At 38.4% G+C, this 16,050-nt stretch overlaps 2 protein-coding genes across 2 annotated transcripts; both read right to left on the bottom strand.

Moving 5' to 3' along the window:
• Positions 1–1,503: 1,503 nt before the first annotated feature.
• Positions 1,504–4,516, bottom strand: LOC134748910 (UDP-glucosyltransferase 2-like). Its single transcript, XM_063683785.1, has 5 exons — positions 3,675–4,516; positions 2,978–3,197; positions 2,561–2,644; positions 2,181–2,316; positions 1,504–1,786 (listed from the first exon to the last, which is right to left on the bottom strand). The coding sequence occupies exons 1-5, from the start codon at positions 4,482–4,484 to the stop codon at positions 1,504–1,506; spliced, it is 1,533 nt and encodes a 510-aa protein (XP_063539855.1). The 5' UTR covers positions 4,485–4,516.
• A 7,252-nt stretch (positions 4,517–11,768) lies between these two features.
• On the bottom strand, positions 11,769–14,882 carry LOC134748904 (UDP-glucosyltransferase 2-like). Its single transcript, XM_063683772.1, has 5 exons — positions 14,020–14,882; positions 13,240–13,459; positions 12,823–12,906; positions 12,442–12,577; positions 11,769–12,051 (listed from the first exon to the last, which is right to left on the bottom strand). Exons 1-5 carry the CDS (start codon positions 14,830–14,832, stop codon positions 11,769–11,771), a joined length of 1,536 nt encoding a protein of 511 aa, XP_063539842.1. The 5' UTR covers positions 14,833–14,882.
• Positions 14,883–16,050: the final 1,168 nt, after the last annotated feature.

Genomic DNA, 16,050 nt, shown 5'->3' with positions numbered 1-16,050 from the left:
GGTCCATGAAACACCTCATGAAGGGAGACCTACATCTATCACTCAAACGTAGGCTCATGGACATGTGCATACTTCCAGTCCTCACCTACGGTGCTCAGACTTGGTCTTTGACGGAAACTCAGAAGTCCAAACTCGGGGTTTGTCAGAGAGGTATGGAGCGCAGCATATTAGGTGTGAAACTCGGGGATCGCATTCGGAACACCACGCTGCGCTCTAAAACCCAAATAATAGATGTAGCTCGGAAAGCAGACAAGTTAAAGTGGGACTGGGCTGGTCATGTCTGCCACATGCCGAATGACATGTGGGCCAAAATAACCACAGAGTGGGTGTCCCATGAGTCAAACCGGGGATCCGGCAGACCTCGTCGACGATGGCGGGATAACTTGGACTCCTTTTTGAGCGACTGGCCAGATCTGATGTAGCTCAAAACCGGGAGGAGTGGAAGAAGAGGGGGGGAAGCCTTTGCCCAGCAGTGGGACACAATAGGCTCGTAATAATAATAATACGAATTGAGTGTTGAACATGATTATGTTTTTCACTCATATAAAATATAAAAATGGAAAGATAATAGTACATTTTACAACTAGTGTGAAAAGACATTTCACACGTGTTGTAAACGACGTTTTTTAATACAATTGCGAAAAAATAATAAATTAATATATCATTAGTAGAATCATACCACCAAACCAAACCAAAACCAAAAGTACCTATACAGCTAAGATACGCGAGCTGCCGCAGCCCGCGATACCTTCATGCTCGTGCGCGCCCCGGCCGCGGCCGCCGCGGGCCCGGCGCGGGTTGGTCAACGACACCTCCTCATAACTCATGAGGCCCTGGTACCTGCTCCGCGCTAAATTCAATTTTAACTGCGTTTCGAAAGTATAGTTTGGAACTAAAAAGTAAAAAGCACTCGTTCGAGAAATTGAGCTTCTCGCACGCTACGCAGCCACAAAAAGTACCACTTTTTGAGCAACTGTATTAAAAAAACTTTTTACAAAGAAAAGAAAACCGACTTCAAAAAGGATGAAATAAAATATTCATTTTTAAGTACATGCGTTACCAAGTGATATGTTTGAAGTCGGTGCCAAGCCAAATTTTGAAGCATACCATGATTTTGGTGCGATTCGATAAGTGACACTCGAACCGTTATCCTCATTCAATTGTTTACTGTTAATATATGCATAAATGCAATAAATTCCAAGTTCATTCTGATTTTCCAGTCACTTTTTGCTATTACGGCATGGCCACTGGCTCAAAATTAAGGAAATTGAAAATTTTAATGTAACGTCATGTAAATAACAGGAACGTGTCAAGTTAAAAATAATTCACATATTCCAATTTATAGTTGTTATTGCGCTTGTAACTAGGTAACACCTTTTATGTCAAATAAAAATCATGCTATTTTTAAAATTTAAAATTTAAAGACTACCGATTTGATCTTATATGTCAATAAACTCTGAGCTCCTAGTAAAATAATTAGCTGCTATCTACATTTATTTTCGATCACTCTTTTTTCGACTTGCTCCTAAATAACTTCTTAACCAATTTTACCGATACGTACAAGGTTCCGACAAGTATTAATAAGGTAGTTACTAGGATGACAAGTAAGGTTGCTACAAGGGGTAATTCTAGGTACTCCTTCCATCCCATGTTGGCTGCTGGGGCCCGCATATGGCGCGCGCCGCCGTGCCGCAGCACGTGCTCCGTCCACCACACCGCGCGCTCCAGCGCCGACATTGGCTGGTCCGCCATTAACGTACGGAGTTTCAAGACGTTTTGACGGTAGCTGAAAAAACGCATGCGCAATTTCCAGAGGTAGTAATGCTAGAAGCTTACATATTAGGTATGTCGCTGATCAAACTGGTATTTATGCAGCGCGGCTTTATCTTTGGAAATTATTAGGTAATTTTGCATAACTAGTTTTCACTAAGGCACTTTGCGAAAACTAGTTTTGACTATAAAATCTTAGTTAAAAATAGTTTTCACCGAGGCGTTACGGAAAACTAGTTATAACTAAGTACTGAAAACGCTCTTTCACCAAGGCGTTTCGGAAAACTAGTTTTAACTAGGGAAAACAAACCGCTCCATTTCGTTCGCGGTGCGAAGGTGAACATGATGCTTGCAGCATTTTCACGATGGATATTAATTGATAACCTTATTTCAACTTTCTTTTCCCTTACCTATCATCTCCTAAAACCCTCATAATTGTGTTATGAAACTCTTCTTCACTTAATTTCTCCATTATCAGCTTTTCACCAATCTTGTGTTGTATGTACTTCTCCGTATTGAAGAACTGATCCACCAATATGGGTATACCTGTGCATAAACAATAAAAAACTATAGATCATTCATTGCTTGTTGGAAAGCGAATATACAAACAACGGAATAAAGAAATAATTTTTCATTAAATTTTATTCACACGCAGCAGTTTCGTAGCAGAAAAACAATAAAAACATGCTTTACTTTTAAAATGTTCAATAAAAGACCTAGGCTTTTAAGAATTCAAATCTCAGCCTTTAGAGTAAAGTATCAAAGCAAAATATTTGTCAATTGCTCTAACCAATCAAAGGTACGCCTGCAGCTATTGCCTCGTCGGTTGACTGCATCCCTCCTTGAGTGATGAATAGCTTTATTTTTGGATGCCCTGAAATGATTTGCTGATTAGTTGCTAGCGCCTATATTATTTGATGTGTACCCTCTTTATTGGTACAGTGGCTATCATTACCAAATTTAAAAATAACTATGTATGTGCGTGTACATATGAATATTAACAACAGTTATAAATACTAACAAGATGCTAACAAAGATAAAAATTAGATACATCAGATTAACAGAAAAGAAAAAATGTTTTTTTTTTCTGAATATTGACATTTACACAATATTAGACTATCTCAAAGTCAAACACCGTTACGTATATTCCGAAATCCAAAAAGCCCCATAAATAATGCAAACCACTCAATCCTCACTATAATCTTACTTAGCAAGTCGTTTTGCGGGACCCACTTAACTATTCTCATATTACTGGGTCTCCCAGGTACATCGTCGGCATCCCATTTGCATAGAACGTCGTAGGGTAATTTCGAGAACACGTTTAGTAACAAACGGATCTTGTCTTCGGCGAGAGTCGACGGGTTGAAGTTGGTACCGAAACTGACGTAAATCACCCCCTTGGATGTGTCGAGATAAGATTTGAGGTCCTGAAAATATTATTGTACATAATGTATTATGTTACAAAGTATAAAATAATATTATGATGATTTATGGCAAGTCGATTTTGCTATGTTGTAATTAAATATATTTGACTAAGTATAATTTATAAATTTTATAATCAATGTTATGTACTTAATGGTGTCGGCCTTCGATACTAAAAGGCACGGTCACGTTTTCTTTAGTAGGTATTATATGGTATCTATTTCAGTTAACAATTTTATCGTATTCCTATGTCTCATAAATATCAATCCAGTATTTGAACTCGACTTTCGTTTCACCTAGAAACATACATAGATATTATCAATTTATGATTCTTTATTTTTCATTTTCTTTTATTCAGTTTTAAATCACAATCTTAATGGACACAGGGAAATAAGTGAATGGCAGTTAATAATGACATTTAAACTATCATTTCTCCTATTTTACATACACACCTAGATTATTGAAATTGATATCAAACTTACTTTTGGAAGATCTTTTACAGATTGCATGTGTAGTCCTCCTAAATACACCACACTAGGGGGCACAGGCCGGTTTCCTTCCCAAATAGGGTTTGTATTTACAAAAAGCATATCTATGTTATCCTCTAACTCAGATAAATTGGGTGTATCATCTCCAAAATATTTTTTGAGAGTCCTATTTATATCGTCAACATAGTTTGCATATGCGAACTTTAACACTAAGTTGATTATTACTTTTAGAATTTTATCTAAAATTGATAAGTCTGTTAACTTTTGACTATACACCTCAGGATATAAAAACGTATGTGTCGGAGCACCCATAGAATGATAATTTATTGTTGACCCATAAAATGAACTAATTTGTATAACAGGAGCTTTATATTTGTAAGCAAAACCTAAAGCCGTTCGCACACATGCTTCAGCTATAACCAAGTCAAACTTTTGGTCTTTAGCCATAAATTCTTTCACCTGAGGAGTCTCCAATTCAACCTTTATTACGTCGACCATCATTTGTAGAAATGTCGTCAGCATCGTATACGGCGCTGCTTCTGCTAGGGAGTCAATAATTTCGTTCCGAATTTTATATGAAACATCATGTACATCAATTTCTGTAAAATTGGCGGGTGCTTTTTCATTTTTGAATGCTGGATCAGTTGTTATTACTACAACTTCATGCCCTCTTTTAGCTAATTCTGTTGTTAGCGATCTGAACACGACCTGGTGACTGATGGATGGTATTGGAAACACTCCAAGTATCCGTGCACTTTCTATTACATTTGTTAAACACAAGAATAAAATAAGTTCACGTAACATTTTGCAGCCAAGTAAATCAACAAAGCAGTTCGGATGTGGATGATAAACTGATCAATGAGCACACTGATTAATGGGCTTATAGTGGGCCTATATATGCACGATATCATATTTGGCTTATCACCATTGAGTAAGTCAGTAGTATTGATGATAAGATGTCGGTCATTGTGAATTGTAAACCATGGCCCAGTTAAATTAATGGTTTCACCTCGGAATGAGAGATAATAAGCTGGAAATCTGTATACACCTTCGTTATGACGTACTAAAGGTTCTCTTAAAAGTCTACGCATAGATCGTGTGCGCGTCAGAAGTTATTCAAGGTCAAATGTCATACAAATAGGTTTTTTGCGGATATCAAAGTTTCTATAGCTCCGATGTTATTTACATGTAGGGAAAAGTTATAGAGCATAAAATTTGCGACAATTAGGTAGCGAAAATGATTCCATGTGATTAGTCGTTTTCAAAATATACGGCATAGAATGTGCAGCGGCAAGCCAAACGCACTATGACGCAAGGTTAGCTGGTAATCTCTGTGAATACTACATTCTATAAAGTTTTTAAATTGTCATGTCTTCGCCTCAAGATTACCTCTAATAATACCTCTCTTCTTCTACGATGCCGGTCGTGATCAACCTCATTCTTGTCCGTGCGCGCGCGGCGGACGCACCTGGTTAGGCCCAAGCGCTAATAAATAATTTTAATATAGTGTCTTGTGGTTGTGGAACTTATTAGTTAATCATTATGCTTAAAAGAAAATCAAGATCGGCAGAGGAGCGTTGGAAGAAGAAAATTAGGAAATACGAAGCAAAATTAAGACGGAATTCTTCACGAATAATTTATTCGAGTGATGAGGAGTTTTTACAAGGTTAGTACCTACTACTTAGTGCACTTCTGCTGTGACTAGAAAAGTGATTTGAAACTTTAATGTATAAATTATACCTATTCCCCGATCTAACACGAGATGTTAGGCAGTGGAAAATATAGCTCCGAGTTATTACGAGATAATAACCAGTAGCAATTTTATAGAGTCAACACGAGATGTTGACCGTTAATATGTATATATAATAATGATAAAATAAAAAAACGCAGGTTTAAACTGGTTTTATTGTCTTTGTTCAAGATGAACCGCTGCCGCCTCCACAAAATCTATATACCGCGGGGATAGATGAACAATTGGGTGTATCAGCCGAGGCCCCGGAGGACCCTCCCAGACCACGGGATCCGCAATCGGTACCTGGACCCTCGTCAGCGTCACTTCCGGTGGAACCAGCGCCAGGGCCCTCGTCAGTACCGGAGCTTGCGGAACCTGTCGTGCAAGCCGAGGCTACCCCTGCACCAGAACAGCTCGAACCCGAGCTGATCGACCCGGAGTTACTTCAGGCTTTAGGTGATTTTGTTTCTGAAGCGACAACGGAATGGGGCGAAGAAATAAACGAGAATTTGACAAAAATATTAACGCCCATTTTAAAAGATGGACTACAAAAAGATGGTAAGGAGGAAATTTCGAAAAATCATTTACTGCCAGTAAATTGCCCGTTTACTAGTCTCCGATTCTTAACGCCGAAATAGCTGCAGTTTTATTAGAAAACGCCAGGAATAGGGATTCCCGGATATCAAAAAAACAAAACCAGTTGGGCTGTGTTTTATCGATACTCGGTAAAATAATTACGGGTATGCTAAAGAAATCTCTGGGTACACAAGACGCGATTAAGTTACTTAGTGACGCGTCTAAGTTAGTGGCAGATTCTCACTTTACTGAAACTGAGACCAGGCGATCTTTAATAACGCCAATGCTGGAAAAAGTTTTATTGATCCCTTTAAGGACCGCAAACGAGATTCACATCTTTTTGGAGAGAACTTCGGCGAATTCATCAAAAACTCGACGGGAATAAAAAAAGCTGGACAATTAATTCAGGCCCCTTCGACCTCCACTTCTAATTTAAACTGGAGGGGCCCACCGCCACGTTATTTTCAGCGCAACACAAGAACGCCGCTGAACCGCAGCGGTGGGCCGCGAGCCCCCCCGCCCCCGCAGACATCGGCGGGCCGCCGGTAGCCGGCCACGCCGCCTCGTCGATCGTGACGACGTCGCGTCGCGCGCGGCGCCCGTGCCGTCCGCGCGCACAGCGCGTCATCCCCATTACACGACGCCCGCGTCGCGCCGACGCTAGACATCGAGACTATCGAGAGAGACTCGTCCAATGCATCAACATCAACGCCTTTCCCTGGCTGCGAGTATATTATCCGGCAAGCTTATATAAGGCGGCAGGTACCGGAATCAGCATTAAGGGTTATGCTTTCATCCTTATTAGTACTAAATCGCAATATTCATCGAGCCCAGAAACCAGTGGCATTGCTGTATTAGAATGGTATTGACGCACTGGATATACACATTTACAATGTTTAGATTTTAGTTTTTTTATTTATTTTTTAACAGAGAGCTTGGGGAAAGGGGCTTCGTATGGTAACTCTTAATAACTATCGTTCGGCTTTATCTCTTATTTCTTAAAAATAATTTGACTCAAGAAGATCGGTTAAAAAGGTTTTTAAGGGAGTTTTTAAGTTAAAACCAACTTTTCCCAAGTATTCATACATGGGATCCTACCATAGTTTTAAATCACCTTAGTAATTATTACCCCAATGAGATTTTGAGTCTAGATGTTATTAATAAGAAATTGGTAGTTTTATGGGCTCTTTCGCTGATTAGAGTACCTAATATAATCATGGCAAATGAACGGGTTGTAATACAAATTAAGGATTTAGTTAAAACCTTAGCCTATCTTAGAATTACCTTTTTTTTTCAATCAGCGACCAAGTATGCCAAAACTAATAATAGATTACTTAGAGGTCGCATCTTAAATTAGACCAATAAATGAGGACAAATTGATTTTAATTTGACTGAATAATCTAATTAGATTATAATTGTTGATATATGTTAATACTTGTAAGTAATGTGATATTACTGTATTTAAAGTATATTTTTTCTCAATATACAATTGTTGATTTCATTATTGATTTTTATTTATATTTCAACATTGTCTAGCTCTAAACATCTACCTTCGTAAAAAAATATAAATCTTGAGGCGAAGACATGACAATTAGATGATCAAACGAACTTACCTGAAGTGAAGTTCGATCTTAATTGTCATGTCTTCGCTGAAAGATTTAAGTTCCCTCCCACCCTATTCGGGCCCTGTAATTACAATGTTGAAATATGTAGGCTCTGAAAAGAATGAGGTTGATCACGACCGGCATCGTAGAAGAAGAGAGGTATCTTTTTTCTCTTTCTACGATACCGATGAACTAGGTGCGAATACGTCCGAACGTTGCAGGGCAACTACCTTCGTTAAAAAATATAAACCTTTCAGCGAAGACATGACAATTAAGTTCGAACTTCACTTCAGGTAAGTTCGTTTGATCATCTAATCATTAAAATGACACTTGTGGGTCATACATAGATTTTAAACCAAAAGTTGCCCCTCCTGTGTGTTGTGGGTAGTTATTATTTGTACATGGTACCCGCATTCATGTTGAATAAACAGTTGCCGTTTTACATTGACGTGTTTCATTACATGGTGGCAGCGGTGTTAGTTATTTAAAGTAATTCTATGGTGCAGAGATTGTAAATAACTGCAAGTGTAGTGCCCCAACACCGGACAACTACAGATAATTAAGTTCTTTTGTGTAAGACAGTGTTATTGGTGTAGTTAAAATATGGAACACGCCAGACCACCACATGGAGGGCGGTCCCGTTATGCGGGCCGATGCGTGGAAAAGGTGGAAACAGCAATTCCTACTTTTTAGGGTTCCGTACCTCAAAAGGAAAAAACGGAACCCTTATAGAATCACTCGTGCGTCTGTCTGTCTGTCTGTCTGTCCGTCTGTCACGGCCTAGTTTCTCCGAAACTACTGGACCAATTAAGTTGAAATTTGGTATACATATGTAAGTTTGTGACCCAAAGACGGACATGTAACGTAAACAAATTAATTTTAAATACGGGGGCCACTTTTGGGGGGTAAATGGGAAAATTAAAAAATAAAGGTTTTCAAACTATATCGTGTTACATATCAAATGAAAGAGCTCATTATGAGAATCTCAAATAATATATATTTTTATAATTTTAGGATACACAGTTTAGATGTTATTCAAGAAAATAGGCAAAAAATGACCATTTCCCCCCCCTTTATCTCCGAAACTACTGGGTCAAAATTTTTGAAAAAAATACAAAAAAATAGATCTTTACCTATAGATTACAGGAAAACCTATTAGAAATGTGCAGTCAAGCGTGAGTCGGACTTTAATTACTTAGTTTTTGATCCGCCCCTTACCGGTTTTTTAAAGACATTTCACTCACGTTTCACATAAAAAATACATTGTTTAAACTGTGTAATGTACGGAACTCTTGGAACGCAAGTCCGACTCGCACTTGGCCGGTTTTTGTGAAGGCCTCCGGTGTGAGCAGCGAGCCAGCCGAAGTACAAGCCAGCCTCCTCGTTAATCTGATCGGTTCAGAGGGTTTCGATGTATTTCAAACATTTACATTTGACGCTGACACGGAAAAAGACAACGTGCAAGTCATTATTAAAAAGTTTGATGGATATTTCGGCGCCAAAGTAAACACAACGCTATTGAGGTACAAATTCTTTACACGTAACCAGGAGGATGGCGAATCGATTCAGGCATATGTGACAGCGCTGAGGCTGTTAAGTAAGAACTGCAATTTCAGCACTCTGGAAGACGATTTGTTTAAGGATCGCATCGTGTGTGGCGTTCGGAACGTCACCGTAAGAGACAGGCTTCTTCGCCGTGAAGACTTGGATTTAGACAAAGCTATTAAGTTGTGTCAAGCCGAGGAAGCTTCCAAGGAAAGCGGTAAACAATTGAGTGTCGCGAGTGAGGGTTCCAGTAGTGCGCAGGTACATGCAGTGGAGCGGCGACGGGTGCGCGGCGGCGCTCGGGTCGCTCGGCGCGGCGGCGGCGGCGGCGCGGTCGCCGCGCAGCGCCAGTGCGCCGGCAGCGGCGGGACGCGCTGCGTCAACCAAGAATGCCCGGCACAGTATGTAACATGTTTCTCTTGTGGTCACCGTGGACATTTTGCTCGTATGTGCAAATCTAGGTTCATTAACGATGACAGTGGGGTGAAGCGAGTGTATGAAATAGAAAAAAATGGTTCCGTGACTAGCGATTCCGATAAGCTTGAACCATTTTATATAGACATGGTTTCGTCCTCTAGTGATAGAGGGCGCTGGACGGAAACTCTGTTTTGTGAACACAGGTCTGAAAATTTTAAACTCGACTCGGGGGCAGATTTTAATGTTATTTCTTTTGATAGATTTATATCACTAGGTTTCGACGAAAGTATGTTAAAAATACCGAAAATAAATCTTGAATCGTTCACCAAACATGAAATTCCTATAAAAGGTGTGTGTAACTTAAGGATAAAAGTTATAACTTGCCATTTGCGATTGCCGATATGAAAGTTGCAAGCGTGTTAGGACGAGACACATGTGAAGATATGGGCTTAGTAAAAATAATTAATACCATACAACTAGATGATTATTCTGATCTATTCACGGGTTTAGGGTGCCTGCCAGGTAAATATCATATAGTTGTAGATAAGTCGGTGCTCCCGGTAATAAGCGCCACTAGGAAATTCCATTAGGCCTGAAAGATCGACTTGAGACGAACCACCAATTTGATGGAGTGGCCTGATGGTGATGATTGTTTTGATGATAATGATGATGATTTTTTAAATGTAGTATTTATGGTCAGCGATTACTCCAGCACCCGTGATCCGATTTGAGTAATTCTTTTTTTGTCTGAAAGAAGTTACCTCCAAGAGGTGTTTTCGTAATATTTTTGGTTCTGCTCTTTGGTTTGATTGACGATGAAGGAATCTAATGAGGAATTGAGGGAAAACTTCAATTTTTAAAGGCACGTAAATATATTATGGTGATTTTGGTGTTTTCTAAATTAACTCAAGCATTTGCTTCCAAAAACCACCAATTTGATGTAGTACCGTGTAACTGTAGCCTTACCATGAGTTTGACACCACATATTCGCTAACGTCTTCGTAACTTACTTCTTATACATCTCGCTCGCACTAATAAGCCAATACGAGCGAGATGCATAGAAAGTAAGTTACGCACACGCTAGCGTATGTTTATGAAAGTCAAACTCGCGCTAAGGCTATGGATAAAGAACAGACGAAATGTGCAACTCCCCTCGTATAATTGGGTGTATTATGATTTTTGATGTAGGTAGTGTTGGAAACGACCAAAGAGAGGTGAGGGGTAGCTGTGAGAGGTGAAGGTAGAGGGTGGTGTTTGGGGGGTCTGAGTTTGGGGGTTGAGGGTTTGGGGTTTGGCGAGTCAGGGTTTGCGAGGTTACGGAGATTGAGGGGGCGGTGACTGGATGGGTCGGGGACTGAGGGGTTAGGAGTTGATGGATGGGGGGTTAGGGTTAGGAGTTAAGTGGTCTGGGGTTCAGGGGTCGGCGAATGGCGGTTGAAAGGTTTGTGGTTCAGGGTCGAGGGGTTCAGGGATAAGGGGTTGATGTGCTGTGAGGTTGAGTGATCGGGGTGTTGAGGGATTGGGTCAATGGCGGGGCGGAGGATGGATTTAGTGTAGTGACAGGAATGATTTTCAAGACGGACTTGAGGAAAATCCTGATTATTATTAAAGTATAAGAATTTAGTGTTGAACACGATTATGTTTTTCAGTCATATAAAATATAAAAATGGAAAAATAAAAACTATTTACAAAAAAAGGAAAACCGACTTCAAAAAGGATGAAATAAAATATTATCATTTTTTAAGTGTATGCGTTACCAAGTGATATGTTTGAAGTCGGTGCCAACTGCCAAGCCAAATTTTGAAGCATACCATGATTTTGGTGCGATTCGATAAGTGACATTCGAACTGTCATCGTCACTCAATTGTTTACTGTTAATATATATATAAATGCAATAAATTCCAAGTTCATTTTGATTTTCGAGTCACTTTTTGTTATTATGGCATGGCCACTGGCACAAAATTAAGGAAATTGAAAATATTTAATGTAACGTCATGTAAATAACAGGAACGTGTCAAGTTACAAATAATTCACATATTCCAATTTATGGTATTAATTGCGGTGTCATGCTTGTAATTAGGTAACACCTTTTACGTCAAATAAAAATCATGCTATTTTTTAAATCTAAAATTTAATGACTACCGATTTGATCTTATGTCAATAAACTCTGAGCTCCTAGTAAAATAATTAGCTGCTATCTACATTTATTTTCGATCACTCTTTTTTCGACTTGCTCCTAAATAACTTCTTAACAAATTTTACCAAAACGTACAAGGTTCCGACGAGAATTAATAAGGTAGTTACTAGGATGACAAGTAAGGTTGCTACAAGGGGTAATTCTAGGTACTCCTTCCATCCCATGTTGGCTGCTGGGGCCCGCAGATGGCGCGCGCCGCCGTGCCGCAGCACGTGCTCCGTCCACCACACCGCGCGCTCCAGCGCCGACATTGGCTGGTCCGCCATTAACGTACGGAGTTTCAAGACGTTTTGACGGTAGCTGAAAAAACGCATGCGCAATTTCAAGAGGTAGTAATGCTAGAAGCTTACATATTAGATATGTCGTTGATCAAACTGGTATTTATGTAGCGCGGCTTTATCTTTGGAAATTATTAGGTAATTTTGCATAACTAGTTTTCACTAAGGCACTTTGCGAAAACTAGTTTTGACTATAAAATCTTAGTTAAAAATAGTTTTCACCGAGGCGTTACGGAAAACTAGTTATAACTACTGAAAATGCTTTTTCACCAAGGCGTTTCGGAAAACTAGTTTTAACTAGGGAAAACAAACTCCTCCATTTCTTTCGCGGTGCGAAGGTGAACATGATGCTTGCAGCATTTTCACGATGGATTACTATTGATAACCTTATTTCAACTTTCTTTTCCCTTACCTAACATCTCCTAAAACCCTCATAATTGTGTTATAAAACTCTTCTTCACTTAATTTCTCCATTATCAGCTTTTCACCAATCTTGTGTTGTATGTACTTCTCCGTATTGAAGAACTGATCCACCAATATGGGTATACCTGTGCATAAACAATAGAAAAACTAAAGATCATTCATTTCTTGTTGGAAAGCGAATATACAAACGACGGAATAAAGAAATCATTTTTTATTAAATTTTATTCACACGCAGTTTATTCTTAGCAGAAAAACAATAAAAACATGGTTTGCTTTTAAAATGTTCAATAAAAGACCTAGGATTTTAAGAATTCAAATCTCAGCCTTTAGAGTAAAGTATCAAAGCAAAATGTTTGTCAATTGCTCTAACCAATCAAAGGTACGCCTGCAGCTATTGCCTCGTCGGTTGACTGCATCCCTCCTTGAGTGATGAATAGCTTTATTTTTGGATGCCCTGAAATGATTTGCTGATTAGTTGCTAGCGCCTATATTATTTGATGTGTACCCTCTTTATTGGTACAGGGGCTATCATTACCAAATTTAAAAATAACTATGTATGTGCGTGTACATATGAATATTAACAACAGTTATAAATACTAACAAGATGCTAACAAAGATAATAATTAGATACATCAGATTAACTAAAAATAAAAAATAAAGTTTTTTCCTGAATATTGACATTTATACAATATTAGACTATCTCAAAGTCAAACACAGTTACGTATATTCCGAAATCCAAAAAGCCCCATAAATAATTCAAACCACTCAATCCTCACTATAATCTTACTTAGCAAGTCGTTTTGCGGGACCCACTTAACTATTCTCACATTACTGGGTCTCCCAGGTACATCGTCGGCATCCCATTTGCATAGAACGTCGTAGGGTAATTTCGAGAACACGTTGAGTAACAAACGGATCTTGTCTTCGGCGAGAGTCGACGGGTTGAAGTTGGTACCGAAACTGACGTAAATCACCCCCTTGGATGTGTCGAGATAAGATTTGAGGTCCTGAAAATATTATTGTACATAATGTATTATGTTACAGAGTATAAAATGTTTTTTTTTTGTAAAATGATATTATGATGATTTATTGCAAGTCGATTTGCTGTGTTGTAATTAAATATATTTGACTAAGTATAATTTTCTCAAGTAAGTGAATTATTGTTATTCTTTTGAGAAATAAAGATATTTAAACCGAAGTATAATTTATAAATTTTATAATCAATGTTATCTACTTAATGGTGTCGACCTTTCATTACTAAAAGGCACGGTCACGTTTTCTTTAGTAGGTATTATATGGTATCTATTTCAGTTAACAATTTTATCGTATTCCTATGTCTCATAAATATCAATCCAGTATTTAAACTTGACTTTCGTTTCACCTAGAAACATACAAAGATATTATCAATTTATGATTCTTTATTTTTCATTTTGTTTTATTCAGTTTTAAATCACAATCTTAATGGACACAGGTAAATAAGTGAATGGCAGTTGATAATGACATTGAAACTATCATTTCTCCTATTTTACATGCACACCTAGATTATTGAAATTGATATCAAACTTACTTTTGGAAGATCTTTTACAGGTTGCATGTGTAGTCCTCCTAAATACACCACACTAGAGGGCACAGGCCGGTTTCCTTCCCAAATAGGGTTTGTATTTACAAAAAGCATATCTATGTTATCCTCTAACTCAGATAAATTGGGTGTATCATCTCCAAAATATTTTTTGAGAGTCCTATTTATATCGTCAACATAGTTTGCATATGCGAACTTTAACACTAAGTTGATTATTACTGTTAGAATTTTATCTAAAATTGATAAGTCTGTTAACTTTTGACTATACAACTCAGGATATAAAAACATATGTGTCGGAGCACCCATAGAATGATAATTTATTTTTGACCCATAAAATGAACTAATTTGTATAACAGGAGCTTTATATTTATAAGCAAAACCTAAAGCTGTTGGCACACATGCTTCAGCTATAACCAAGTCAAACTTTTGGTCTTTAGCCATAAATTCTTTAACCTGAGGAGTCTCAACTTCAACCTTTACTACGTCGACCATCATTTGTAGAGCTGTCGTCAGCATCGTATACGGCGCTGCTCCTGCTAGGGAGTCAATCATCTCGTTCCAAGTTTTATATGAAACATCATGTACATCAATTTCTGTAAAATTGGCGGGTGCTTTTTTTTCATTTTTGAATGCCGGATCAGTTGTTATTACTACAACTTCATGCCCTCTTTTAGCTAATTCTGTTGTAAGCGATCTGAACACGACCTGGTGACTGATGGATGGTATTGGAAACACTCCAAGTATCCGCGCACTTTCTATTACATTTGTTAAACACAAGAATAAAATAAGTTCACGTAACATTTTGCAGCCAAGTAAATCAACAAAGCAGTTCGGATGTGGATGATAAACTGATCAATGAGCACACTGATTAATGGGCCTATAGTGGTCCTATATATGCACGATAGCCACGATATCATATTTGGCTTATCATCATTGAGTAAGTCAGTAGTATTGATGATAAGATGTCGGTCATTGTCAATTGTAAACCAGTTTTGATCATAAACTGAAATAAATGAAAATAATTTAATTTAATTTTCATAGAAAATAAACAAGTTTGAGAACAAATACAATTATTTTATTAAATATTTTGATTTGTGTTTTTTAAAGTAGTCGCACTACTATATATAAATTAAAAACTGTAATAGATGTCATACATTAAAGAAAAAGTGACGAAGCCCTCCAGTACTGGAGGGCTTCATTAATGAAACTTGTTCATAGATGGCAGCACCAGTCTCTCTCACTACAACGTAAATCCGTAAGGAGTTCGTTTAGGAGGTGCAAGCGCGCACTGCTTGCCCTTAGAGCTGGTCAAAGACGCCTAGTCTTACTAAGATGGCATATAGTCGAGAAATTCGGACGGGCACCGCCGTGGCGGGGTGGCCTAGGGGTTCATGGCGTTAGCCGCGATAGCTAAAGACGCCGGTTCGAATCCTTCACCACTGGAGGGCTTCGTCACTTTTTCTTTAATATATGACATCTATTACAGTTTTTAACTTCATAGAAAATAATTTAATTTGTTCTTAGAGTTTTGATCATGACCGTATGACGTGTTCTGTTTTTAGGCCAGGAAGTAAATGCTCAAAAAAAGTTATAGAGGGAAATGCTTGGAACACAATTTTTGACTTCGTAGCTTTGTTTGGACTAGTTAGGACGTGAACATATCAAAAGTCTCCGGTCGTAACCCTGGTGCCGGGGGGAGAGGGTGGTTTGAAGGTTCCATTTTTCAGTGTTTCTATTATATCTTGGAGACTATGCGTCTGAGCTACATGGCCACTTATACAAAATGAAGTGTTTTTTTTTAAAATGAAATAAGAGGCAAACGAGCAGACGGATCACCTGAGGGTAAGCGATTAACCCCGCCCATTAAATAATTGATTTAATTTGTTACAAGTTTTACTCAGTCAAGTTTTTCGATATCTTATTGTATTGTTTTTGAGATATCCGCTCTTGAAAGTTTATTTAGGGCTCTCATTTTTATCTTGATTATCTACATCAGTGAAGCTGATAGGCCGGGTTTGG

Source organism: Cydia strobilella, chromosome 2, assembly GCF_947568885.1.
Source record: "Cydia strobilella chromosome 2, ilCydStro3.1, whole genome shotgun sequence".
NCBI lineage: Eukaryota > Metazoa > Arthropoda > Insecta > Lepidoptera > Tortricidae > Cydia > Cydia strobilella.
The sequence above is the reverse complement of the archived record's forward strand: the minus strand, read 5'-3'. Positions and strand labels throughout refer to the sequence as shown.

Excerpts from the sequence above, each read along its gene's own strand:
- LOC134748910 (XM_063683785.1), bottom strand. The coding sequence starts at position 4,484 with ATGTTACGTGAACTTATTTTATTCTTGTGTTTAACAAATGTAATAGAA. Across the intron at positions 3,198-3,674 it reads CTGTAAAAGATCTTCCAAAA|GACCTCAAATCTTATCTCGA; the intron begins GTAAGTTTGATA and ends TAATATTTTCAG. Across the intron at positions 2,645-2,977 it reads CCCGCAAAACGACTTGCTAA|GGCATCCAAAAATAAAGCTA; the intron begins GTAAGATTATAG and ends AAATCATTTCAG.
- LOC134748904 (XM_063683772.1), bottom strand. The coding sequence starts at position 14,832 with ATGTTACGTGAACTTATTTTATTCTTGTGTTTAACAAATGTAATAGAA. Across the intron at positions 13,460-14,019 it reads CTGTAAAAGATCTTCCAAAA|GACCTCAAATCTTATCTCGA; the intron begins GTAAGTTTGATA and ends TAATATTTTCAG. Across the intron at positions 12,052-12,441 it reads AGGGTTTTAGGAGATGTTAG|CTACCGTCAAAACGTCTTGA; the intron begins GTAAGGGAAAAG and ends GCGTTTTTTCAG.